Below are 27,436 nucleotides of genomic sequence, written 5' to 3'. Positions count from 1 at the left end.
ATAACGAAATTCAGGATACGTTGCTCATACCCGTCAACAAGAAGAGCTTAGGGCCAAAGTTCGATTTCGTAGATCTTACACCGTAACGCACAACGAGTTTCGTGGAATTCTTTGAATGGAGTGTCGCATGGGGTGAGGATCCTGGTCCTAAATGCCTTGCCAAATTGATTTCCTGCGCAAGTGATCAATATTTGCCATACAAATGGCTCATAGACCTTTTTGACGTTTAATAGTCTTTCTCTATCTAGCACACAGGGATAAATGGATAGTTTGTTTTCACACTAATCTGTTTCCCTCTTGCTCGCACTCCTTCAATTTAAATGCTGCATTAGTGTGCGCCGATTAAACGTCAAAAAGCTCTATAGTTCATTTTCACCAACAAACTAACACCACTTCTTGCTGTGTCACTTTTGAATTAAGCGCCTAGGGACAGAGTAATTTAATCGAGAATCAAACACACACAGTCTCATTTAAAGCTATATGATGGATGCGGAGTCTTGAAAAAGCGGAAGGAAACAACCATTTAGATGCTGGTACATCATTTATTAATATTTTAATAGTTTTGATCACTAAAATACAAATACAATAGCATATGTACAATTAATTATACCAAAAACTCAACCTGACATTTGATTCGATTGCGTATAGTTTCTATAGATGAGTAGCAAGCAATATCTGTTTTGTTTTTCTTTTTCGAAGCTCGAAAAACCTACCTTTCAGTTCTTAAGCTTCCTCCTGAGGGCATACTATTAGGTATGTAACATAAATTATCATGACAAACATAATCATAAATGATCAAACTAAACGCTTTTCCCAACTAAACATTATCGCGGAAACCGATTCAAAAGGAACGATCGCCGGGTCTAGTCCGAGTCGGAATCGCTTTGCTCGTCTTCGCTGTCCTCGAGTTCCGGCATCGGGAAGCGAAGGATTGCCGCCACACCCGTGAGCTGTGCCAGTTCTGAAAGATAGTGGAATTACCGCTTGTTGCTTGCTTTGCTTTGCAATAGGTCACTTACGTTCCCCGGACACGTGCATGCTCGAGAAGATTTTCACCTCCCCGCCGGAATCGCGCACCGAGTCGACCAGTTGGACGTACTCCTTCCTCGTTGCGACATCTTGGCATCTGCGGAGAAAGAAGATCAACGGAGAACGGAAAAAGGTCATACTAATTAGGCTAGACCGACAACGTTTCGAGCAGTGTGAGTCATGTTTTGTTTTTCGGCAAAAAAAACACAACAACATCTGCAACGGTTGGGAAAGGAGACACTTTGATTAATACCGGCTTTCCGGCGGATTATTTCAATCTGTTTGAATGTAGCGTGTAAACAAACCCTGCATGCTAAATAATCACTAAGTCGAGCAGTATTGGGATTTCTATATCTACTTTCTCTACCAGAGATTTTAAGAAAATGTGTCAATATCTACATTTAAGATTTTTTGGCACTTTTCGACAACACAGTTTTGAATAACAAAATGATCTTTTTTACTAACTAAAATAACAGTGTCGAAAAGTACTACTTTTCAGCACCCAGATCTTTTCGAAACAGAACAGTTCGAGTGGTGATTGATTGACGTTTCCTACCACTCAAACTTTACTACGGAACACAAATTCACTTTCCAAATAGACCAATCATCGATTCTCTTCATCGACTCTCTCTCTTTCGTAAATAACTCGGCTACAAAAAAGTTTTCTATCGTCTTTGTCGTACTAGATACTAAATAGTTGCTTCTGAAATCGTCGGAAATGTCCGAAAATATCTTAACACGGTCGTGGCGATCCAATAGAAAATTAAGGAGAGAATCGATCAAGTGATTGAAATACTTTATTATCCATTGCAATTATTTTTCGCAGTTTATATTTCCTAAGAATCTTAACGTAAGCATAAGAAGTCTCTTGAGCCCTGTTGTACCCTATAACCGACAAAAAATAATCACGTTTTCCTCTCAGCCGGTCACACATGCGTCTTTTATTTATAGCACAGCCAATGTTTACGATTCTCTCCACGCTAAACACGAACGGTTTTGCATTGAGAATTTTCGTCACACGACCTGAAAATGCTCCCGTTCTTACTTTCCTCATTTTCGCATCTAAATAAATAGTTCAATATTTTAGATCGAAATTGCATAATCATTAGCCATAGCAGTTATTGCCATCTAATTTAATCTATCGAAAGGTATTATTTTTAGATCCAGCGTACAGAAAAATATGGTTCACGCTTCGCACACCACCTGAGCTGAGAGCAAAATGCCTATACTCGACCAGTGGGATAGTGAGGAGCTTGAGAATATGATTTATGATTTATGTGGCCCGGAATGGTTTGCTACCAGGTTGATTTTACGGAAAAAGTTAATGGTGTGAACAATTATTAACTCATCGCGCACTTCACACGGTCAACTTAAGGTTGCAGAGACACTATTACCATAGCGATTCCATTTCTGGTGGAAACTAACCACCAAGTTGCCACTAGTTTCCTTTCACCTTATTAGAAGCTCTGATTTAGAGAAATAAAGCAGCTAATCAGGAACAAGGCACTATTTTTTTACTTTGGCAAACTTACCACGGCTCATTAAATTGTTCCATTTTCAAACGAACCCTGTCTCTGTGGGTTTAATGATCCACTACTTATTTGAAGCGGTTTGAAACTGGCTAAAACAAAAGTATTAATCAATTCAAGAGATGAGATGCTGTTCATAACCCACGTAGACTATCTATCTGGATGAATCGGGAAAATCCTTCAGATTTTCATGAATCAAGTCCCTTAAACACGCATATATATTAGGGTATATAGATAGAAAATAGAAAAGGACTCAACTTCTCCACTTTGCATACAATTTTGCATAATTGTGTGTTATGGGCAATCATTCACATTTTTACACAAATTCGGCCATTTTGGATGTTGTAATTTATTTTCAAAATGGCGGCTATGCCATTTTTCAATCTATTGTAGCAAGAAAACGTCACTTCTGATCGAAATGACGTCTGAGACAAAGTTGTAGAGAAAAATAAAGTCCTTCTGGAGATAGGGGAACATATCCAGGCTACTACGTACAACACGGAAAACCAAAACTACACAACGATTGAATTCTTTAAACTTACCATCGAGTAGTGCTTTTCTTTCGCTCTCAGGTTTGTTGTCAAAAAATGAAGAGCAAAACCACCTAGATGTGGGAAGTTAACGTTAAGTAAGTCATGCACAACTTAATATTGAGTAGTTTGAAGTTGACGACGAGTTAATATTGAGTACCCTAATAGCACGCTTGTCACATATCGGTTGTAGAAACTTCTTTACGACTTATTTCAGTCATAAACAAGTTGCTGCAACTTTTCTTAACGGAAGTGTGCTACTCGGGTAGTAGTAAGTAGTATGTCAACATGTGCGCGAATGATAACTACTTCAAGCCTTTTAACTCAAAATTAACTTCCCGTACGTTTGGTGATCTAAACAATGAATATCGGCTCCGCAAAGCTACAGCAAATGAGCCTGGAAAAATAAACGCATTATTTAAAAAAAAAACTTCCCGCACGCAACTTTCGACCTAAGTGAATGGAACACAATAATTGGTATTTTTTTTGTTCCATGTAGGCTCTTGATCTAAATCGTCTACATGCAAATTCAGACCTATCGCAACAAATTTCATCAACTCATTGCAATGCTATCACATACGGAATGCATGCCAACCAGAGCTGGTAAATATCACGGTCGTCATGTGACGATGAGAAAACAGGTCCTCTCACTATCACGAGACGAGACTACCTATCATTAGCTTTCTTGTCATTTTCAATGATCAAGCACTCATGAGAATAATTCTTATGCGGTTTTGACATCAACATTTCTAGCTGATTTAGATGAATTTAAGCAAAAAACGGTATGTAATCGGTAGAGTGAATATATTATTAAGATTTACTCGGTACAAGTAACTTCAATAGTATTAAATGAGCTAGTAATTACGATGATCACAACACTGTCACGTTCTGTCATGACAAAAAATTCGATGAGATTTTGAAGAAAATCTCTATCATCGTTTTCTCATCCAATGATAGTGACAGAAGTATCTCTGTAAATTTCGCGTGAGATCTTTCATTGAAAATGACATTTGCCAACCATGTCCTCTAGAATAGGCAGGGCTGGTAGTGATCACTGCTGACAAAAATAGTCACATGGTCACTGTTAAAGAAATAAGTGACCAAATAGTGACTTAAAGTTGTTAAAATAGTGACTAAAAAGTGACATAAGAGAAGAAAAGTAGCACACAAAAGCTATAATACCTCAAGAAGTTTTAAGAATCTGGAGTCAAATTCCATGCACAGTTTTAAAGGCTCGTGGAATTTTATTATTATTTCTAAGAACCTCATTCCAAGGGAGTTCTGGAAAAAAATCTTTCAAAAAAACATCAAATCCAGAACAACATGTGAAAAGGGCATACAAGCTTTTTGTAAACAAACCTTTGTAGGCCCTTTTCTCACCAACCGAGGGTCGCCCACGCAAACCAGCAATATCATCGGGAAGGGGAAAATGTCCCCTACCCGGTGATGTTAAAGGTTTGCGTTGGTGTCATATGGGTGGCGAGAAAAGGGCATAAGAAGGTTTGTTTACAAAAAGCTTGTATGCCCTTTTCACATGTTGTTCTGGAAATGCTATCTTCTTTCAAGGTAGGGCTTTTGATCTAATTTCCGTCCTACTAAGCACATACCGCAATTTACCTCTCTTTTTTGAAAGGGTTTGAACAAAACATGAAATGTTTTCAACAAAGATAACTTCTAAATTTATTCACCTTTCCATACGTACCGTTGGATTTGATGAAGAGTCAAACAATGTTGAGATATTATTAAAAATCTAACACTGTTTCTTGAATCTAAATTCGTCCTACGAGTTTCAATTCCGTCCCAACGCATTGAAACGCCATTAGATTTTCTTCGTCCTACGGATGATGGTACAAAAAGTGGATTCGCTAGGAGCGCTTCTTTTGTTTTGAGAACAATGAGTGTAAATATTCATACAGAAAAAACGCAGTAGGCTCTGTCCGCGAACGGTTGGTTTTGTTTTTGCTGGCATTGTTTTCATCTGTTTTTCGCATATTTTTTCATTGATCCAAATCAAACAAATATTAGTTTTCGCGTGTGGATAAGTGTAAATTAAGATCTATCACGTCTTAAGAAGTTTTTTTTAGTGATATTGTAATTAACGTGAAAAATCTGGGACAAGAATTTGTTTCGAGTAGCTGTGTTGCTGTGGTGTCGCGTCGGTCGGTTTTTCATTTAGCTTGTTTTTGGTACTTTGCCTCCCTCCCAAGAAGAGTTTTACCGGGTATTTTTTTTCTTTTCTTGGTGCTGGCGTTCTGCCTTCCGGAGAATGCACGCGAATGAGGTGTCAAGCAAAAATTCGGTGCAATTGAAAAACTTCGAATGCGATTCAAAATGTCATGTTGGGTTGTAAAAACAACGCGGAAGATTTTTTTCGATTACCGCGAGTGAACAAACCGGTCCTATTTCGGAGGCAGAATTTGGTGAGATCCATTTGATTTATAATCAATCATAAATGCATGTTTCCATATATTACTAAATACGCGCCAGATTTCGAAACATCACATTTCGAAATCTGGAAGTGTGTTTGCAGTACCATTATTCATATGATAACGGTAGTGTTTACATGCGGGGCTTATTGTATGTGAAAGTAACCTCGGAATGGACGTGAATTACCAGGCATTCTGAAATGGGTTGCTGAATCTGCAGTAGAGCTATCGCTTTCTAACTCCCGGACTTGCTTGCTATTACATCAAGGATTGTTGTAAGCAAATTTCTTCCATAATACCACTGCCGGCCAGTGGGGGTTAGATTGAATACACACATACACACACAATGAGTGTAAATATTCATACAATGCGCTGTAATATGCTTCATGTTGTGGCTTATGAACTAACGGATCGGAACAAACGTATTATTGTGTTGTGCATGGTGAAATCATTGATATTATTGATGACTTCTTCTCGATAGAACGGAAATGGGCTATTATGACGAAGTAGCGCTCTTCCCTAGTTCTGAGGAATTTTGATTTCATGTGAAGCCTGAAAGTTTTGGGTAGAATTTCAAGAAACCCTGAATTGAATTAAAAGTAAATTTTAATGAAAACTCCAAGGGCATTCTGAGGATAATTTCATAAAGTTTGTGGTAGAAAACGAATCCAGAGCATAAGTCCTTGGAATTTGTATTAAAATACTAAAAGGAGGATTACAATTAAATCTAAGAATAACTCCAGGACATCTTCAAAGGAATTTGGAAAATAAATTCAGGAGAGTTTGTTGTTTGTTGAATATTCGGAGAATCTTTCCAAAGCGTTCATATTGTGGAGAATTTCAAGGTAATTCCGAGGAAAACTAAAAAAAAAAATTTGAGGATAGCTTCATCTAAATTTTGAGGAATTGAAATCTCCGTTGGATATGGAATAGACTATTCTGAGAGCTTCAAAACTACTTGAATGTTCCCAAATTTTTCCTGAAGTTAATGAAACTGCCTTGAAGTTCTTTTGTAGTTTGATAAACTAGCCTGATGCCCACAATACTTCTCATCAAATTCAAACTTCCCTGAACTTTATAGGACTTCCTAAAGTTTCCTCAATTTTTCTAACGATCATGGATCTCCTGTAAAGGTTTAACAATTCGCTGAAGTTCTTTAAAATTTATGTGACTTCTCTCATGTTAACGTTTGTCATGTCTAAAGTTTTTGCAGTTCTCATTCAGCTTGTTGTACTGGGATTATTCTGAAGCTATCTGATCGTCCTCGAAGTACTAGGAACTTCGCTGAATGTCATGAAACTATCTAAAAATGCCTAAATTTATTAGGAGTTTCTGGAATTTCTTGAAGATATCGCTGCTTGCTAAAAGTTCTCACATTTTTCTTTAATTAATGGAACTTTGTTGATGTTCTCTTATCAACTTACCTAAATTTTCGAATTTTTTTTAGTTCTTAAATTCTCCATGATATAACACTCTTCAAATACGTTCCAGAAATTCTCTCGAAGCTTTCCGCTGAAGTTTCCGGAAATTCCGGAGCTTTGCTGAAGTTTCGAAACTTCTATACGGGTTTTACTATTTCCTTGAAATTATTTGAACTGCCCTTTAATTCTCTGACCTGTCTTGATGTTCTCGAAGCTTCCATAAAGCTCTTAGTTCAAATTAGGATTTGTCGTCCACATCGAACTTGCTCTTGCCGGTGAAAAACTCCAACCCCGGAATTTGCTTAAAATCGGCTTTTATATACGTTTGGTCGTCCATCACACAGCAGCCATATTTTGTCAGCATCTTCTCGTACATGGATAGAAATCTCTTTATACCTAGTCAACTAATAAGCAGACGCCTTGCAAAAAGTTAATGCATCTCATGTGTCAAATGAAATGTATAAGCGGTCACACATACCTTCTATACATTCTTGTAGGACCTATGTGGTTTGTCTTATGGAATGTATAAGGCTGATGCTTTGGCAAAAATGTATAAGTGAAACACATGAATAAAATAACTGATTTTCGTTTCGTGTAGAGCTTCCGTGCCCGAGTTTTAGCCGTCGATTGTTGCCGCTCATCGCGGTTTGGGAAGTTCTGTACCTTGTATGTATGTAGTCCAGCTCTCTTCTTTGCATTCTGGACGTAGCTCTGCGACATGCCGATCTTTTTAGCCAAATCACGGCTTGAGACGTTGGGATTTGCTTTAATCATTCGCTTCACCTTTCCCTCCGTCTTTTTGTTCTCCGGTCCCGGTTTTCTTCCAGCTCCTTTGCCGTGGTCCAACGTCAACCGCTCCTGGAACCGCTTCAACACTCTGGAGACGGTTGAATGGTGAATGTTCAACATTTTTCCCAACTGCCGGTGCGACAGGTCAGGAAATTCCAGGTGTTTGGAAAGAATTTGTTCTCTCAACTCGCGTTGGTTCACCTCCATTTTCGTTGAATCGAAAAACACGACTTCGAGTTTGACAGCATGTACACAATACACATCAGTGAGAAAGTGTGCAAAATTTGGTTGATTTTTACCCAATGGTAAAAAAGTTATGCCCTGTTGAATGTGTCGCAATAATTTCGTGTTCGCCCTTTACGTTCCTACAGTTTGTTTATAGAGCTTCACTGAAATTCTCAGCATTTTTCTTTCATTCCTCAGAACTTCTCCAAAATTCCTACAATTGTTGTAAAGTTGATGGGACTGCATTGAAGATCTCTAATCTTTCATAAAGTTTATTACGAACTTGAAATAAATCATTTATTTTTCTTTACTTAATTTTGGCACTTTGAGTATTTCAAATATCTTGAACTTGTACATGGAATACGAAACTTCAAAGCATTGAATATTTTTAGATCTTGGACTTAACTACTTGGAAAACTCAGGTAATTTTATCCAGAAAAATTAGTAGACATCCTGTATATAGAGAAAGACGATTAAACGTCACAACGCAAAGAATAATCAATCTTGAAATAAATTCACGCTAAAAAAGTTGAAAATAGTGACTTATTACAAGAAAAACTGACTTCAGTGACTTGGCCTTAAAAAAAGAGACTTTTTAGTGACTGACTTGAAAAAAGTGACCAAGTCACTAAAATGTGGCTCGCTACCAGCCCTGATGAATAGGGGAAGTGCACCAGTTATGGCACTAGTGGTCCTCTAATTGGCCATAAATTCTTGAAATTTTCATTAAATTCAACATTTCTTCCACAGGATGTTAGTCTCGATACTATTGGCGTTGACGGCACCGTCTAAAAATCACCTTTTCTAGCAAAGATTGACAGTTTCTTATGGGAATTTTCGATTGAGTGAAAGCATAGTACGAAGTCCGTCATGTTTCACGCACAGTCTGACGTTTGCTTATGGATTTTACCATAGGTGTAAAGAGCTACAGAGTCGCCGTCAACGCCAATCTTGCACGCATTTGCAAAAACTTATTTTGAACCTGATTTGAGCCATATGACCAATTAGGGGAGGACTAGTGCCATAACTGGCACACTTATCCTATATCTTAAATTTTGAAATGAATTTCTTTCAACATATTGGCTCAAAAAGGGCTTACAGTATTCAGATTTTCAAGTACATATATGTATGTACATCAAGTTCAACATATTAATCATGGCATAATCTCCTCAGCCAGCGGAACCAAACAACCTCTTTTGAACATGTCGAACAAATCGGTCCTGCTTTGTCTTAAGAGCCGTATTTATGCAGTGGATGATTTAAGCACCACTTAACAATAGCGGCGGCACTCTCGACGATTGCCACACCGATCGAAGCGCTATGGACCAACCGGAGAGTCTATAAAATGTGCAAATATGGTGTGAAACGGTTATTTTGCATTTTGCTCACCACGAATGCGATTCCTTATTTTTTACTTTTCTTACAGAGAAGAGTATACATATCACTGGAAAAGTCGACTTTTCATCCGAGACCCGGAGGTCCAAGTGTCATATACCAATCGACTCAGCTCAACGACATAGGAGAATGTGTGTGTGTGTGTATATTGAACGCTTTTTGGAGTCGGTCAACCGATTCCGGATATATGGCCGGAATAACTTCCGGTGAGTATACCCATCATGCGACACATCAAATTACATCAGAATTCAAAAACCAAATCTATGACAGCCATGCCGAGTGGCCACACAGCTCGAAAAAGTATTCTACATTTCTGTTTAATATGATGTACATAAATGGAGCGTCATATATCATATAAGTTTACATTATAGATCGTGTACAGTTAGGAGTCATTTCCCAACATGTGACATATCAAATCACATCAGAATTCGAAAACAATACCCTAGTCAAAATGGGAAATATTGAGTGTTCAAAATTACATTGGCCACATCCGGGAGAGTGGCCAGTTTAAAACGAGTGCCACAACCCTAAAACAAGCTCATTGCTGGTTACATTAAGAACTCAGGACCACATTGACCAACACATATCAGTCCCATATGGATAAAGTAGGCATTGAGAAAATGGAAGTAGAAGTTACGAAGTGCAATTCCCATGTAAATATTTGAAAAAATCATAGTAGGGGAAATGGCTCTAATGTTGGCCTATGGATCTACCATTGGGCCCATCGCTAAAAGTCTGCTATTTATCAATTTTATTTAGATGAAAGCGTCATTGGGACGGTACTAAAGGATATTTTCGGTCGCTATTGAAAATTTAGTCGATTGCTGAATTTATGTATGGGCCCAAATTAGGGACATTTAGGCCAACATTACATACATTTCTCCTATATTCATTAATAGTTCTTTCAAGTTAAAGTCAGGACGATTGAGTTTCAAGATGGAACTGATATGCGATTACTTTAATTGATGGAACTTGATGTTGTTTTCACATTTTTCTTAACCAAAGTATTTAGTTTTATCACATAATATGAAAGAAGATGCCAATTGATAGTGGATAGCGTTGTTATTTCTAAATTGACGAAAATCCATATGGGACTGATATGCGGTTATAGGCAGTGGAGATGTTCCGGTTGCTTAAAATTTGATTACGTAAGAAGGGTCAAATCTCACCATAGGTGGATAAATTCAGTTTTTTATTTTTATTTTGCTGACAACAAAGCGAAGGCATGGACATTCTCTCCCTCTCTTTGATGGCTGATAAATAGCTTTATTTGTGCATGCAATTAATACGCCCCATATTTTTTGGCTTGCCGCGATTGAGCCATGATCTGCTGTTTACCGGGAAAAGATACGAAAGGTCCGCAACCGCAATCGATGTCTGTTTGTTGGTTATTGAAATTCCCGATGATGTTTTTTTTGCAAAGCAAGCAGGAAGTTAGTTTTGTTTTAGGTGTATCGCATTTCACGTGGTTGATACCATTTACACTCGACATGATCATGATTCGAGTCATTTTCCATGTCCAATGCACCGTCAGTTGTCCAGGATGAGATAATTTACTTTTACAAGACAAAAGTCTAGTGGTTTTGATTTTAGTTTTAGGCGTGAGAAACCAATGCTACGGAAGGACGAATTTCAGTGCTTAGTGGGTGCTTTGCTGTATGTTGCGGTAAACACGCGGTCCGATATTGCCATGTCCATTCTGGGGCGCAAGGTAAGTAACCCTAGCCAGGCTGACTGGACCGAAGCCAAGCGGACTCTGCGGGAGCTCGGTGGACCTAGCCAACCATCAAGACCGCAAATCAAACTCCGGCTGTTTTCCATCTGGGCGGACCGATTTCCTGGACTGCTCGGAAGCAACAGTGTGTAACCCTTTCGTCTACCGAGGCGGAATACGTTGCCCTAGCCGAGGCCTACCGGGAGTTGCTCTGGTCGGAGAAGCTAATGAAGTATGTTGGTGAGAAAGCTGCCGGGCCGATCGTTGTCCGCGAAGATAATCAGAGCTGCATAGCAATGCTGCGAGCTGAAGGAGGAAGTCGAAGAACCAAGCACATCGAAATGCGGCTTAACTTCATCCGAGACTTGGTAAGCAACAACGTAATGCAGGTTGTATACTGCCCTACCGAGTCCATGATCGCCGACGCCTTGACCAAGCCGCTGGCGAGAGTGAAGCTAGAGACCTGCCGGAAGGAGATGGGACTTCAATCGATACAGCTTGAGGAAGAGTGAAGGAGTACAAGCAACCCATGATTGAAGCTACACCTATCATTCGATCACAGTAGGCTGTATGTAGATAGATAAGAAATATATCTAGATAGAGCTGGAATTAGGGCGTAACAGCCTTTGTAAACAATGACTAATTTTCTCGTTGATTTCTCCGAATTCAAGGCAAGCCTACACAAACCAACATATCCATCGGGTAGGAGAAGTCTTCCTCTACTCGATGGTGATGTCGATTTGCCAGGGGAGCCATGGCTTCCGAGAAATCATCGAGAGAAATCGATGTTTACAAAAGCTGTCACGCCCTAATTCCAGCTCTAGCTAGATATGTCATTAGTTTTCGCACTCTTGAACAGATCGGTCCGTTTTACTGCCCGCTAATAGCTGCCCGCTAATATATTTTGCATAACATTTTCTCTCATATTGACATTTTTTAATTAGGGTGGTCCCCAAATTAATTGATATTCAAAATCAAACTTCCTTGTTTACGGAATTAGAAAAAAATATACTTGAGAAAAGTTGTAGTTAAGTAAATTTCAAACAATGTTGTCGAAGAAACATTTGTTCTATCTATTTTTTCAACACGAAAAATTTCTTAAAAAAGACCGGACCGGGAATCGATCTCAGCTGCCTCCAGTATGGTCTTGCTTGATAGCTGCCCCTTTACCGACTGAGCTAAGCTAACTTGATAGTCCCTTCAATATCGAGTTGAAGAGAGTTCACTGTACGTCTTTTTAAAAATTAATTACTCAGCATTTAGCTAATAGGAGAAATGGCTCTAATGTTGGCCTATGGATCTAAGATTGGGCCCATCGCTAAAAATCTGCTATTTATAAATTTTATCTAGTTGAACGCGTCATACGCGTACCGTCCCACTAATGGATATTTTTGTCGCTATTGAAAATTTAGTCAGTTGCTGAATTTATGTATGGGCCTAAATTAAGGGCATTTAGGCCGACATTACATCCATTTCCCCTACAACACACATTTTCACGTTAGCATTTAAAATGGTATATTTTTAAGTACATTGAAAAGGGTGTGATCCGTCAATATCTCGTAATCATTTAGCAAAAATGTGCATAACAGCAAGCTCTTAATGTGATTCAAGGTTATGCTTTCACGAGTAATTTTAAATAAAATACTACAAGAGACAGCCCTATGGTGACGTAGGACCAACAATCAATAGGAAACTAACGATTTTAAATTGGCTCACCACTTTAGTAGCCTATTGGTCCCAAGCAAACGATTAACGTATCCTATTCTAGTTGAAATTCTATTACTACACTATGTTTGTTTTGATTCGCTATGAAAGTTTGACAGATAACATCAGGGGTGTGTGGATTCATGCAGAACATGTAGGGGTGAGTGAAATAGCTTGGGACTGCTTGGGACCGTTGTTCTGGTACTGAGTGAGCCAAAAATAATAATGATTTTCTTCGGGACCCAGTGGTCTTAGAGTTACCTCTATGGTAGGACTACGTGGTCTTATATATTAAATGTTATTGAGCACTCGCAACTTGTTATCGATATGATTGGGCACTCGCAAGAGTCTCGGCCCGTCTGCTGCTGGAAGAGGTTGAACTGGTGTCTGCGACAGGTTGGAAAGCCGCAGAATATCAGTGTCCAGTCAGTTAGAGCTCCTCCCCTTTTTAGTTTTTCTCGTTAAACTTCTTCTCTCAACAAGTTGGTAAATCTTAGCCTTTAGCAGAAAGCCGCTTAACACTTTTTTTCGGCGAATTTATGATTCTGTTTCACGTCATGGCTCTTCTCTATGCCTGTTCAAATAAATTAGTATTTTTATTTATTTTCTCTACTGAGCTAAATCAAACGAGTAGAACTAAGAAGGAATGTCGGTGACGCGCTCGAATAATTGAAAATTCAATACATATTTAATCGAATAGCTGGAAAAATCTATACGATTAATCGTTAATCAACAATTGGACTTTTAAGCATCCCTAAAAATAATGTAATTTCATGTTTTTTGGTAGTCCTTCGAAAATGTCGAACAGCAGAATTGCAACCAGCAAGTGTTACCCAAGAACCGAAAGCGGCGCGATGCTAGTTTTCATAGCTATAACGACGACTAAATTAAGGGGCTTAAAAGCAGAGAGGTAAAAGTCAATTCTTTTCATCGATTTCCTTTTTTGGTGACCATGGTTTCACTAACCTATTTCGCGCTATTTCTGCTATACTTTTATATCATCCAGAACAACACACGTATCAATGAATGCGTTTGCCGTCGAGTTATTACCGAAACAGAAAGTCTACGAAGAGAATCGATCAAAATCACTTGCACTCCTGCTTCCAAGTTTGGTTACAAGATTACAACTCTGGAGAGCTTTTTGTGTGGTTCTGAATATGGCGATGAGTGTGCAAAATGTTACGGAATTGTATCCTCCCTATTCGCGCACGCCCGAATATCGGAGGCGAATGCCCTTTCGACTTGTTTCGTCTACTAACGACTCTCTGATGACTGTGTAGGGGAAGCAGCATATGCATTAGTTATTTCGACGCTTTTGGACAGTGGTTGACATTTACCACCTTTTAAAATAGTTTCTTGCTGAAAATCAACAGTCGGATGCATTATTATCGATGCGTGGAAATATTTCTTATCGATTGCTGATAAAATTATTGAAATTGGTCCAGGGGCAGCTGAGTTATTAACGTTCAAAATGTTTCATAATTTCGTTACATGTTCCATTTATGGTTTTCACAAAGTGTACCCCCATATTATAAATCACAGACGTAGTCCTACGTCAAAAAGGTAGATAGTATTTTTTAATGTACACCCTAACTTAAGTCATAAAAGTTTCATTTTTTTTAATTAACTCAGCTGTAACTGCCGAAGTGCAATTCAAAAACAAAAACCCGAATTTATCCACCTATGGTGTGATCAGACCCTTCTTACTTATTCAAGTTTATTTATTTTATTGTCATTATCAGTGACCAAGCCCCCCACCCCCGTGTCATCCAGTGACGCTACGCCACTGCCTGGGGGTTCCCGGAATATATCCGGGTGTAGTCTATTTGGTGAGGCTACCAATCACCTTATCATCGTATTTTAATGTGATTTAATTCATATTCAAGCAACTTCCCAGGGATACCCGGAACATGTCCAAGTGTGTCCAATGTCGTCTGGAACACTTAACACGACTTGCATTGATCTTATTTTTGAATTCTGTAGTAATTTGATGTGTCGCATGATGGTTTTGATACGTTTTCCGTTAAATCCAGCGTGAAGGCCCATATTCACCGGATCTTATTCCGGCCATATCTCCGGAACCGGTTCACCGATTCCAAAACCGTTCAATTGCGTTCAATGGGACCCCAAGACCTATCATTTGGCGCCGAGTTTGTCCAAATCGGTTGAGTGGTTGCTGAGAAACTTGAGCGCATTCATTTCGTTACATACACACACACATACACACATACACACATACACACGTACACACACACACACACAGACATGTTCCGATCTCGTAGAGCTGAGTCGAATGGTATATGACATTCGGCCCTCCGGGCCTCGGATCGATAGTCGGTTTTTCAAGTGATATCTATACCCTTCTTTGTAAGAAGGGTAAAAAGCTAGTTTTTGAATATCAATTAATTTGAGGATGATCTAAGGAGATTTTTATGCAAACAAAACTTCACCAAAACCACACGTCTAAAACTAAAACCAAAACCACAAGACTTTTGTCTTGCTGAATTGCCACCTTTGACCACTGTGTAATGCTGTTAAGCTATGTTCAGAATGTTGTGATTATTTGAGATTTTTCAAATGAAGTAAATATTATTACCGCATGCACCGAAGAATTAGAAGAAACTGTTAAATTCACTGTTGTGACCTGAATAGCTATCCGATCAAAATGAACAGGCAAATATGTCCATTCATTAGGTAGACTTTATCTTCCAGCTACCTCACAACATCAATCAGCTGTTCGTTTGACTTATACAGGACAGTGACGATAATTATTAAAAAAAAAAACTCGTTTCTCACACGGCGACTGCTTTCTTGGGAATGTTTTAATTGTTACCCATACCAACGCATACTTACTTACATTACACTCTAGCTACTTGCAGCAGCCGTTTCAGTCTCGTAAAGAACCGTATTCTTGATGGTAATTGAGTTTGCATGAAATATCTACTGCTCGGACGGGGGTTTTAAATGTCATTTGGCTAATAAATGGAACGTCAACAGACACGGTTTGTGCTTGGCGCTACGCTCACTTGGATCAAACGGAAAATGCCGCATGGATTTGGTTAGTCAGATGCTGTGGCACGCGAGTTTTGCGATTGCTTATGTTACGCAGACCGAGTTCACATGTCAGATCGTATGGTGATTTCTCCGTGAGTAAACATTTGGTTTGTGTAATAATTATGCGCATATGGCACGAGCGATATAAGAGGCCATCCTGAACATTGATCTTGCGATGGTGGGCAATATTTTCTCTATACTAATCCGGTAGGATTAATCAATGTCTGAGCAAGTTGTACTTACAGCTTCAATTTAAGCACCTTACCAATTACATGCATAATCACCGCCGCGGCCTAGAACTATGACCTGGTTGGTTGGTAGCATCTTGTATTGAACGAAAATAGACCTAGCAAGCAATTAGAACACACATTCAGACAATGAGAATAGTCCTATGGATGCTGCGCTGCGTAAACATAAATCATGGACGTGATCGTGTAACCATCAGTCGTCGGAGCTGCGTAGTGAATGCATAAAAATAGCCATGTTTTCTCTAAGTATACACAGCTCAAACAAAGTAGTGTAAATTTCGTTTAATATGATGCGCATAAATGGAGCGTCATATATCATACAAATTCAAAATGTAAAGTTATGAGATATTTCATGAAATATTTCAAATATTGTATGCAGCTATCCATCTTTGTAAGTAACATTGAATGTAAGCTTCTCGTTTGTGTGAAAAGAAACATGTTAACATTACCAGATTTTTTTTCTGTGTAGAGAGCATCAACACATCACTACTGATGTAAAACATATAACCAGATGTACCTAAATCTTCAGTTGACCTATGGTGCGGTTCCGGTTACGTTGCTGCGCATCGAGAAACCGAAATTACGTATTCATGGAAAATCATCAAAAAAGAAGAACCATTTAATAGCATAATGCTAATTTTCAAACTGCCTTTTAAGCAGCAATTGTTTTCGGTTTAATTAGCATCGTGTGCTTCGGCCGTTCATCCTACCGCGCACCAATAACCGTCTGAATGGACAACACAGTGCTGATCGCCGGTTGTTTCCGATGGATCGGCGACCAGCAGCAGTGGGAGGTTCTAGCTGCGATGTGTATGGGATGAAGGGGTTGAGGTGGTAAACAATAACAGCTAGGAGGACTGAGCTTTGTAATTGAGAGCAAACTCTAAAATGCCTTCTAGGCATTTTCAACTGCATTAGCATTTGCTGCCGACTGAAAACTTGCTTTTTCCTGGGAGAGTGTGGGATGGAAACTGTGGGAGAGAAACCAGAGAGTTGGAGAGGATAGGGTATTTAAAAGGGGAGGCTGTGGCAAGCGTTGCCAGATATACCGATTATCGAACTTGATACCGATATACAGATTTTTGAGAATTTATACCGATTTATACCGATTTTTTTAAATAATCAAACTGTTTATTGAATGCCAGGGGAGATTTTTAGTGATTAGCGACTAGCAGTTATGCAGAGAAGGAGTTCACAAATAGGCACGAAAATTGGACAGAAGAGTGAAGAAACAGCGAAAGTTTGTGAGAACCTAATTAGGGTCGGTTCCATTAGTTTCAGGAAAAAAGCAGGAACTTTTAAGAAGTTCTAAAACTTCAGAAAAGTTCAGACTTTTGGGTAAGTTTAAAAATCTGTAATTTCAAGATAATTGTTAGAGCAGTTTAGATTTCCGAAACCTTCAAGAAAATCCACTGACCTTCATAGAAGATTTGATATTTTCCGGAGTTTCATTATAATCAGGGAAGTTCCAAGTACTTCGAGGATGATAAGAGAATTACAAAACAGCCCCATTAGCTTAAGGCAAGAACTTCCAACGAGTTTCGAGGAATTTTGGAATATTCCAAAGTGCATTTCAGGAATGTTCCGAAAACTTCAGGAAATTTTGTGCTAAAATCCCCAAGAAATCACTTTCTTTCGGATTTTTTCCTCAACGACGACTGGCAGCATAGGTGTGAAAGTCAATTCTCTTCATCGATTTCCTCTTTTGATGACCATGGCTTCACCAACCTATTTCGCACTATTTCTGCTATGCTCCTCTATCATCCAGAACAACAAACGTATCAATGATTGTGTTTGCCGTCGTGTTATTAACGAAACAGAAAGTCGATGAATATAATCGATTAAAATCACTTGCACCCCTGCTTCCAAGTTTGGTTACAAGATTACAACTCTGGAGAGGATTTTGTGTAGTCGTGGCGATGAGTGTTATGTTATGCAATTGCATCCTTCCTATTCGCACACGCCCGAAGATCGTAGGCGAATGCCACTTCGACTTGTTTCGTCTACTAACGACTCTCTGATGACAGTGTTGGGGAAGCAGCATATGCATATGCATTGGTGGATTTGTTAGTTATTTCGACGCTTTTGGAAAATGCTTGAAATTTACCCCTTTTTCAATAGCTCCTTGTTTTTTTTTATATTAATTTATTTGTACAGGCTCAATCGAATAAACTTTACAGAGCCGAGTTATCATTTGCATTATACATGATTAATGTTTTAAATCTAGAGTTAAAGGAATTTAACCGATTACTCGCGGTCGTCTCGAGGTTAGTGGAGATTTACAATTTTTTGGATGGGGAAAGGGAGAAGGAGGTTTGAAATATGATTTATTGTACAAATATTTAATTAATCCTAAAACATGAACTTATTTCTATTCATCTTGAAGACAAACATAAAAAAAAACCTACACGCAAAATACACAAACTAAACACAAAGTTAATCAAACTTACAATCTAAGGTTAGTATTCTTAAAGTAAACATATATGAGTTTCATAAACTCCAGATCACGTCTAGCCAAAATATCCCGAACTGGAACATTAGGTTGTCTACCTCGAGCCCGAAGGGAATCGCACAGCTCAGATCTGACTCCACGATGCTCAGCACAAGACCAAAGGATGTGATCGGCGTCTTGGTAACCTTGTCCACATTCACAGAGATTGCTGTCTCCCAGCCCAACACGAAACAAGTGAGCGTTTAACGAATAGTGATTGGACATGAGGCGAGACATCAGACGAATGAAGTCTCGACCCACATCCAACCCCTTGAACCAAGGACTCTTAGACACCTTAGGGATGATCGAGAATAGCCATCGTCCCAAACATCCTTCACTCCATTTATTTTGCCAGCTGGCGAGCGACTGTTGACGATAAATGAAGAAAAATTCATTGTAGGCGATTTGTCGATCGTAAATATCGCCTTGCATAGCGCCCACCTTAGCAAGTGAGTCCGCCTTCTCATTGCCCGGAATCGAGCAATGAGATGGGACCCATGCAAAGGTGATGACAAAAGAATAGCTCCTTGTTGAAAATAAACAAATGGAAGCAATGCTATCGGTGCGTAGAAATATTTCTGATCGATTGGTGATAAAATTATTGAAATTGGACCAGGGGCAGCTGAGTTATTAACGTTCAAAATCTTTCACAATTTCGTTAAATGTTCCATTTCCATTTTTCAAAAAGTGTACCCCATATAGAAATCACAGACGTAGTCCTACGTCAAAACTGGGTTTTAATTTATACAAAACGTACCAACATAAATTTCATCTTAAAACAACTCAGCACCCTATAATCTGGTATAACTGAATTATTTTCTGACGATAAACGATAATTATAATAGTGTTTTTAAAAGACATTGAACACAACTCCAAACAAATTTGAATAACTTTGACGTAAACTGATCTCAATCTTTAACATAACCTGTCGTCAGTTCTAACTAAATCGGTTACAAAATCGCCACAGGTTTGACTCACTCACTCGTGCGAGCTCCGCAAGAACAAAATAACCATTCATGGTGTCCATTCAAATTCCATTTTTCAATTCCCGGTTTTTTCCCGGGTATTAAAAAAAACTCCACCTTAAACAAAAAAGGCGTTCAAATATAATCCTTTAGAGATAATGATAAAATTGTGTCAGTAGAATTCCTCTACAATATGCAGGGCTGGTAGTGGGTATTTTATACAATAGTATTGACTACAATAACGAAAAAAGTGACCAAATAGTGACTTTAAAACAATAAAATAGTGACCATTTATTGATCGGAAAGATATTATAGATATGGATCTAATCTGTGGTTGAATGCAATCCGCGTTGACAAATATTATAAATTCCCAAACCACCATGAGCATTTTACAAGATTTTTTTTTTAAATAAAACAAATGGTTGAAGGATCTTATAAATTTGTTTTCGGAAAATCAGTATTAATTGGATAACCAATGGGTTAATTTGTATCCTCCATTTCCTCACATTTCTGCCACGATTTTTTGGAAATGAACCGTTGAATAAGTTGAATTTAGATTCAGATCGCGAATTGGTTGAACTTCGGGATGTGAAAGTTTGAACATATAAATTTATTAGGAAACCTTGAAATTGGAGAAAATTCAGGCGCAGAGAAAAATGTTCAACGTCTTGAACAAATCCATCAATTTTAATACAAGCAATTTTAAAGATCTCGAATATAGAGACTTCTGTAAAACTTCAAACATAGACAAATTTTCATATCTCTGGAACCTAGGCAAGTGTTCTGGATTGTATCAATAATAATCATTATTCTGGAACGAGGAAAATTTTCTAGAAAAATCTCGATCTTATTCTGGTATACATTGTAAAGATATTGGATTTTTTTTTTGTTTTATGCTGGTGCTTAGTAATTCGCGATCTTCAATTCAAACAAATGAAGAAAACGTAGAATAACTTACGATATGTTAGAATGCAAACTGTTAGTAGAGGAGAAGAATGCAGCAGGGGCGAGAATGCTGCAACACCGCACGAGATTGAATGTGGAGCGATACAGACAAGCGCGGAACAGACAAAACTCGGTTTTCCGAAGGAAAAAGCGGCAGCAGGAAGACCGAGATCGCGAGACGATGGAAAATCTGTACCGCGTAAACGACACACGGAAGTTCTATGAGAAGCTAAATAGTTCGCGCAAAGGCTACGTGCCGCAAGCCGATATGTGCAAGGACTTGGACGGTAACCTTCTCACGAACGAGTGTGAGGTGATTGAGAGGTGGAAGCAGTACTATGACGAGCACCTCAACGGTGAAGCAGCAGAAAACGAAGGTGGCACGGCAACAGACCTTGGAGCACGCGCAGAAGACGACAGGCTACCGGCCCCTGATCTTCAAGAAGTTGAGGAGGAGATCGGTCGGCTGAAGAACAACAAAGCAACTGGTGTAGATCAACTACCAAGTGAGCTATTAAAATACGGTGGTGAAGCACTGGCTAGAGCGCTGCACTGGGTAATTGCCAAGATTTGGGAGGAGGAGATATTACCGGAGAAGTGGATGGAAGGTGTCGTATACCCAATCTACAAAAAGGGCGACAAGTTGGATTGCTGCAACTACCGCGCGATCACACTGCTGAGCGCCGCCTACAAGGTACTCTCCCAAATTCTATGCCGCCGTCTGTCACCATATGCAAGAGAGTTCGTGGGGCAATACCAGGCGGGATTCATGGATGCCCGCGCTACCACGGACCAAATTTTCGCGACTCGGCATGTTCTGCAGAAATGCCGCGAATACAACGTGCCCACACATCATTTGTTCATCGATTTCAAATCCGCATACGACACAATCGATCGAGATCAGCTATGGCAGATTATGCACGAGTACGGACTTCCGGATAAACTGACGCGTTTGGTCAAGGCGACGATGGATCGAGTGATGTGCGTTGTTCGAGTATCGGGGACACTCTCGAGTCCCTTTGAATCTCGAAGGGCGTTACGGCAGGGTGATGGACTTTCGTGTCTGCTGTTCAACATCGCGTTAGAAGGTGTGATCAGAAGAGCTGGGATAGACACGAGTGGCACGATATTCAGGAAGTCCATCCAGCTCCTTGGCTTCGCCGATGACATTGACATTATGGCACGGAACTTTGAGATGATGGCGGAATCGTACATCAGACTGAAGGCTGAAGCTAGACGGATTGGACTTGCCATCAACGCATCAAAGACAAAATACATGAAAGGAAGAGGTTCTAGGGAAGACAATGTTAGCCTCCCAACCCGAGTTCAGATTGACGGTGACGAAATCGAGGTGGTCGATGAGTTCGTGTATTTGGGCTCACTGGTGACCGCCGAAAATGATACCAACAGAGAAATTCAAAGACGCATTATGGCAGGGAATCGTGCCTACTTTGGACTCCGGAGGACGCTCCGGTCGAATAAAATTCGCCGCCGCACGAAGTTGACTGTCTACAAGACGCTGATTAGACCGGTGGTCCTTTACGGCCACGAGACCTGGACTATGCTCGTGGAGGACCAACGCGCCCTTGGTGTTTTCGAACGGAAGGTGTTGCGTACCATCTACGGTGGAGTGCAGATGGATGACGGAACGTGGAGGATGCGAATGAACCACGAATTGCACCATCCATCGTCCACATTGCAAAAATTGGGCGACTACGGTGGGCTGGGCACGTCGTAAGAATGCCGCACGACGACCCAGTGAAAATGGTTCTAGAAAGCGACCCAACAGGAACAAGAAGAAGAGGCGCGCAGCGGGCATGGTGGATCGACCTGGTGACCTGCGAACCCTTCGCAGACTACGAGGCTGGCGAACTGTGGCCATGGATCGAGTAGAGTGGAGACGACTTCTTCGGACAGCAGAGGACAACAAGGCCTTAGCCTGATTGGTAAGGTAAGTGTGTTAGAATGTAAGTTCACAGTCCGAGAAAAATTTAATGTTTCTAAAATATAGAAAATATTTCATGATTTTAAACAAAGAATACATCTAAAATCTGGGATTGGAAATTTGCTGATTCCGGACTTGTAGAAAATACAATTTGATGGGCTTGGGAAAGAACTTCTGAAAAAAAGAAAATTCTACTACATTATTTTTCGATGTTTGCCGATACTAATGCTTCCGGCCTTCCAAGATTTATCGAAATTCATGTCTTTGAAAAAATCTCTAGCGCTTGGAAAGTTTTCTAGACCATTTTTCAACATATTAGGCTTGGACAACTTTCAAGATGACAAAGATATATCGGAACCAGAGTTTATTTTTTTCGAAATCTCAGAAAATTTGTGATATCTCTAGATTATAAACAATGGAACGGTATGTCCTAATTTTTCTTGAAGATAACGGATTTGAAACAAATGCAGTCTGGCCATTCTATTTAAGAATTTAAAAACCTGCAGAGAAATGCAAGGAAATTCCAATCATGATTTGTGAAATCATCTTAAAAGCATCTTTACAGGATTCCAAGAGTATTTTTTTATTTATAGATATTTTCACACTCTCGGATCATTCGTGTTTTATCCGGGAGAGCTTTGATATCATGATTTTGGAGTGAGAGGTATGGATTCAGACCTTTATGTTTTACAGACTAACCTCGGTATTAAAAAATGTCCTAATCTTGGTACCTGGTTATCGAAAAGTGCAGAAATTAATGTTTAATTTATCTCTATGTCCGGTGTCAAACATTCGCATGCCAAGCATGATCGGAGTTTGCAAGGAGTTTGAGACGGCATCAATCTGCTTCTCTATCTTGAAGTAGCTTCGTAACAGGATATGTCTCGCTCAGCCTTTATACTAGAACTACTTCACTCAGAAAACTGTAGCAAAATAATTCAAGCAATGACGCCACATGCATTCCAATGACACCATATGAAATTATATAAATTTAACTATCGACAACGACAAAATCAACGCTTGATCCGGGCGCGAACAGATAGCGAGCGAGAAAAAAAAATATATGCAAGTTGATTCCAAGTAACATTACAAGTTTGAAGGTTTAAAGGATTCTTCAAGACCAAATTATTGCCTACAAGACTAATATAAAATCAGAATTGTTACTTGGGATGAGTATATATGATCTTTTCCGGTGCAATTTGGGTTTTCCCGCATTTTTCGCGGTAAATCAGAATTCCCGGTTTTCCCGGTTGGATGGACACCGAACCATTGTTGGTTGTTAACAGATTGCTGAGAAAGTCCAACCAAGCGACTCTGCTCAGACTCGAAACGGATAGCAACAAAACAGAATAGACGAGAAACTGAAAGAAATAATAACCGACATGAATGCGCCAAAACCAGAGGTAATGATTTAGAATCAGCATGTGAGCATAGTTTCGCTCAGTGATTTATGTCGGGTGGATTTATTTCAGCTGTTAAATTTATTTGTGTGACAGTTTTACGTTCTTCTGCCTATTTCAATGCGTTAAGCTCATATGGAGCTAGAAATCGAAATGATTATTTTTCTTCAAAATTATCACTCAGTTGTTTCAACTGAATGTACTCAGAAACAAATCAGAGTGGAAAAAGAAATCACTGAGCAATCTTGCACACTACTACATTTAGAATCCACCACGATAACTCAGCTGTCAGTTTGGATCGCTTCTTCGTTCAACGAAAAAAATCGGTGAAAATCAAATTAAATTAGAATGTATACGTCGCTGTTCATTTCTGATATTGTATACAAGTGAGCGAGTGTTACATGCAATGTTGAACGATTTTTTCCATGTCTGACTACAGCTTAAAAAAAGGCGAATTTTTATATAAATTTGAACACATTTTTAGCTGAATATTGCATTATGTCCTAAGTAACATTGATCGATTCTCTTCGTTGACTTTTTCTTTCGTTAATGACTTGAGCACATAACCGTTTCTTGATGTGTTTGTAGTATTAGATGCTAGATAAAAGCTTCTGTTATCGATCTGTGGACTGAAAATACCTGGAAATGTCTTGCATGGCCGTGGGGATACAAAGAGAAAGTCGACGAATAAAATCTGTCAATGACTTAGAACCTAATGCAATGTTTAGCTTGATTTTTATTAGAATTTGTCGCAACTTGTAACTAAATTGATTAACACTTTCAAATCACATTTTCCAACGATCAAAATAAGCTCTTGAATTCATTATACCAAAATATCATGACAACATTAATTAAGCTTTGATAGCAGAATAAGCTATTAACTTGTTATAGCGCACAACTTGCCAATAATATAATAAGATATTACTTTGACTATATGTTTAGTATTACTTCTGCGTGAAGTCAACGATTTACATAGTTGAAGATGCTAATTTCAAATAACAGACTAAAGTGGTATCTTTATACGATAGATGGAGGAGATGAAAGTCTAGAATTGATAGTTCCGTTAGAGTACGGCAGTGTGAAAATTGCATATAGAAAGTAGATAGCGAGCTAGGACAACTCCCCCTTTGGAGAGGGATGGTGAGGGGTGTCCCCCCCCGCCACCACTGGAACTATCAACTCTAGACTTTCATCTCCTCCATCTATCGTATAAAAATTACCACTTTAGTCTGTTATTTGAAATTAGCATCTTCAACTATAATAAGATATTGTTAGTAAAATTTGATATTGTTTTACTCTGGTTTTGCTATTTCCCTCTACCCGGGAATGCATTGTCAACAGCGGCTTGCTGTTTTTCAAGATAGGGATCAAGCTGAACATTGGCAGATACTCTTCGTCGACTTTCTCTTTTTTTCTGCACACAGATCGATAGAAGTTTTTACCTAGCATCTAATACGACAAAATTAAATATAAAAAAAGAAACAGTTATGTGCTCAAGTTATTAACGAAAGAGAAAGTCGACGAAGAGGATCTAATGCAATGATCAGCTTTGATATGCTTTTATGGGCAGTATAGTGATGATTTTTATTTTGTTTACAGGGAATTCCGGGAGGATGACTTGAGAATGCCAAGCTGAATTTCAAGGGAATTTATTGATCCATTTCCCCTACTTGAATAAATCGAATAGTTAAAAAATAAAAACAAAAACAAACAACAGTTGTTCAGTGTGAGATGTTGCACCTACATAGATGGCCACACTCAGCGTTGCCAGTATTCGAGATTTATCTGGATTTTCCAGATTTTTAGTAGTCTTGTCAGATACACAGACAGACCACGTATATTTCCAGATTTTTTAAATATGTTCCAGATTTTCCCAGATTGTTGCAACATGTTTAATGCTTTGAAAATATCACTGCAATTGATATATCCTCTAATAAAAAATAAACTTGCTACTTTAATTATTAAAGGCCATCAACGTTGGACATAATTGGAATTTTGAGGTTGAAAACAATTCACAGTTAAGTGTGAGGCGAATTGTTTGTGTAATCAAAGGAGAATATCAAGCTACTTCTGAGTAGAATTACATCCATCTTTGTGGGTTTCTGGGTCGTGCGGCGTCACCCATCATTTAGGCGTATTGTGAGTGCCACGAAGTGAGGGTTCGCAACCTGAAAATTTCCCTACTGGTCTAATGGGTGTGGTGTGTTGTTCGTTGTCTAGTGTTGAATATTTAGTATGTGCAACCTCTGGTAGAAGACGGTGTTAATTGTCTTGTCAACTCTGATGACAATTGCATGGAGATTTTGTCAATAAAGGAAATACAATCCGGAAGAGAAATTATAGAAAATTCTCATGATGAAACTTAAGGAGTACGCTGTTACGAATCGTGAGAATAATTTCAATGGAATTCTGTCCAATGTTTCTATGGAGATTAATTTTAATGAAATATTAAGCGCAATTTCTGGGAGACTTTCAAAACCATTTTGGCAAAGTACTTGAGTACTTAGATAATACTGAAAAGGATTTCAAAACAATTCTGACCTTACCTACACAGCAGTTTAAAGGGAATTATCGGATAGGTCTGAGAAGAGTGTGACGGTCATTCTGAAGAGTGTACCAAGGAAATTGTTAAGAATATTTTAAGAATTTCATAGAAAAAAATGGACACGAAATTGAGCCAATTCTTGAGAATTATTACCAATTTGAGGGAGTTGTGGATGTGGAGAGTGATTTATAAGAGATTACAAGAGGTAATACTAAGAACTCTTAGAATGTTACTGGAAAAGTTTAGATATTTTCAAGATTATTTTAGGGGAATATAGAAAAGAAATATGATGGAATTCTAGGATGATTCGAATTGAACTAAAACAAAAAAGGCGAAGATATCCTGTGAAGAGTCCCAAGTAAATTCAGACTAACAAAACAATTCATGATCTGGGACGCAGGAAAAATATAAATTCCAGAATTTAGAATCATTGCAAGTTCCTGAGACTTCAAAAATGAAGCTATCAGACTTTCATTTTAGTAATATAATAAAATTATTCTTTGACATAAAATTGTTCGAAATGGTCATGCGAATAGTAGAGTTACCCGTAGTTTAGGTAAACTGCCCGGTGATTTTTTCTTCAAAATAAAATTGCCTACTGGTCTGCTGGGTGTTGTATGTTGTATGATGTCAAGAATTAAATTGTAGATCTGATCAACCTCAGAGTAATATTAGAATTATTTAGAACTAATAAAATCTTTAAATTCTGGTACTGCATCAAATAGTAAGGACTACATCGACTATTAGTTCAAAAAATTCATCCCATCAAATTTCCTTGATTTTTTGCTTTACATTATTTGTAAAAAAATACAGTTTAAAAAACAATTCTAACCATATTTTCTGCTGTTTTTTACCCACATTTAACTCAATTTTTGAAATGCTGCGTAATCGATATTTGAAATTATTGGGCACACCGTGTCAATACTTTTCAACTTTTGGATGATTTTACCAATGCTAACAAGTTATTTGCTTTATATAATTTATTTAAACATGTAATTTATAACCATTCTAGTACTTTAAATAAATTCCAGATGATCAAACTGACCTATTTTTACTGGAGATTGTCACATAACTTTGATTT

The 27,436-nt window shown here is 38.6% G+C and overlaps 1 protein-coding gene across 1 annotated transcript in view; it reads right to left on the bottom strand.

Annotated features, from left to right (window-relative positions):
- Positions 1-522: 522 nt before the first annotated feature.
- The window catches only part of pelo (protein pelota), a 68,465-nt gene continuing 41,551 nt past the window's right edge, over positions 523-27,436 (bottom strand). Inside the window, exons 7-8 of the mRNA XM_065237975.1 lie at positions 1,020-1,126; positions 523-961 (exon numbers count right to left, since the gene is read on the bottom strand). Coding sequence (XP_065094047.1) covers positions 864-961; positions 1,020-1,126 — 205 coding nt within the window. The 3' untranslated portion in view covers positions 523-863. The remainder of the gene's footprint in view (positions 962-1,019; positions 1,127-27,436) is intronic.

The sequence above is a fragment of the Ochlerotatus camptorhynchus genome, unplaced genomic scaffold, assembly GCF_037179485.1.
Source record: "Ochlerotatus camptorhynchus isolate MF236.1 unplaced genomic scaffold, CSIRO-AGI_Acam_v1.1 ptg000667l, whole genome shotgun sequence".
NCBI classification, from domain to species: Eukaryota; Metazoa; Arthropoda; class Insecta; order Diptera; family Culicidae; genus Ochlerotatus; species Ochlerotatus camptorhynchus.
Note: the sequence above shows the minus strand (reverse complement) of the source record. Positions and strands in the feature narration are given on the sequence as shown.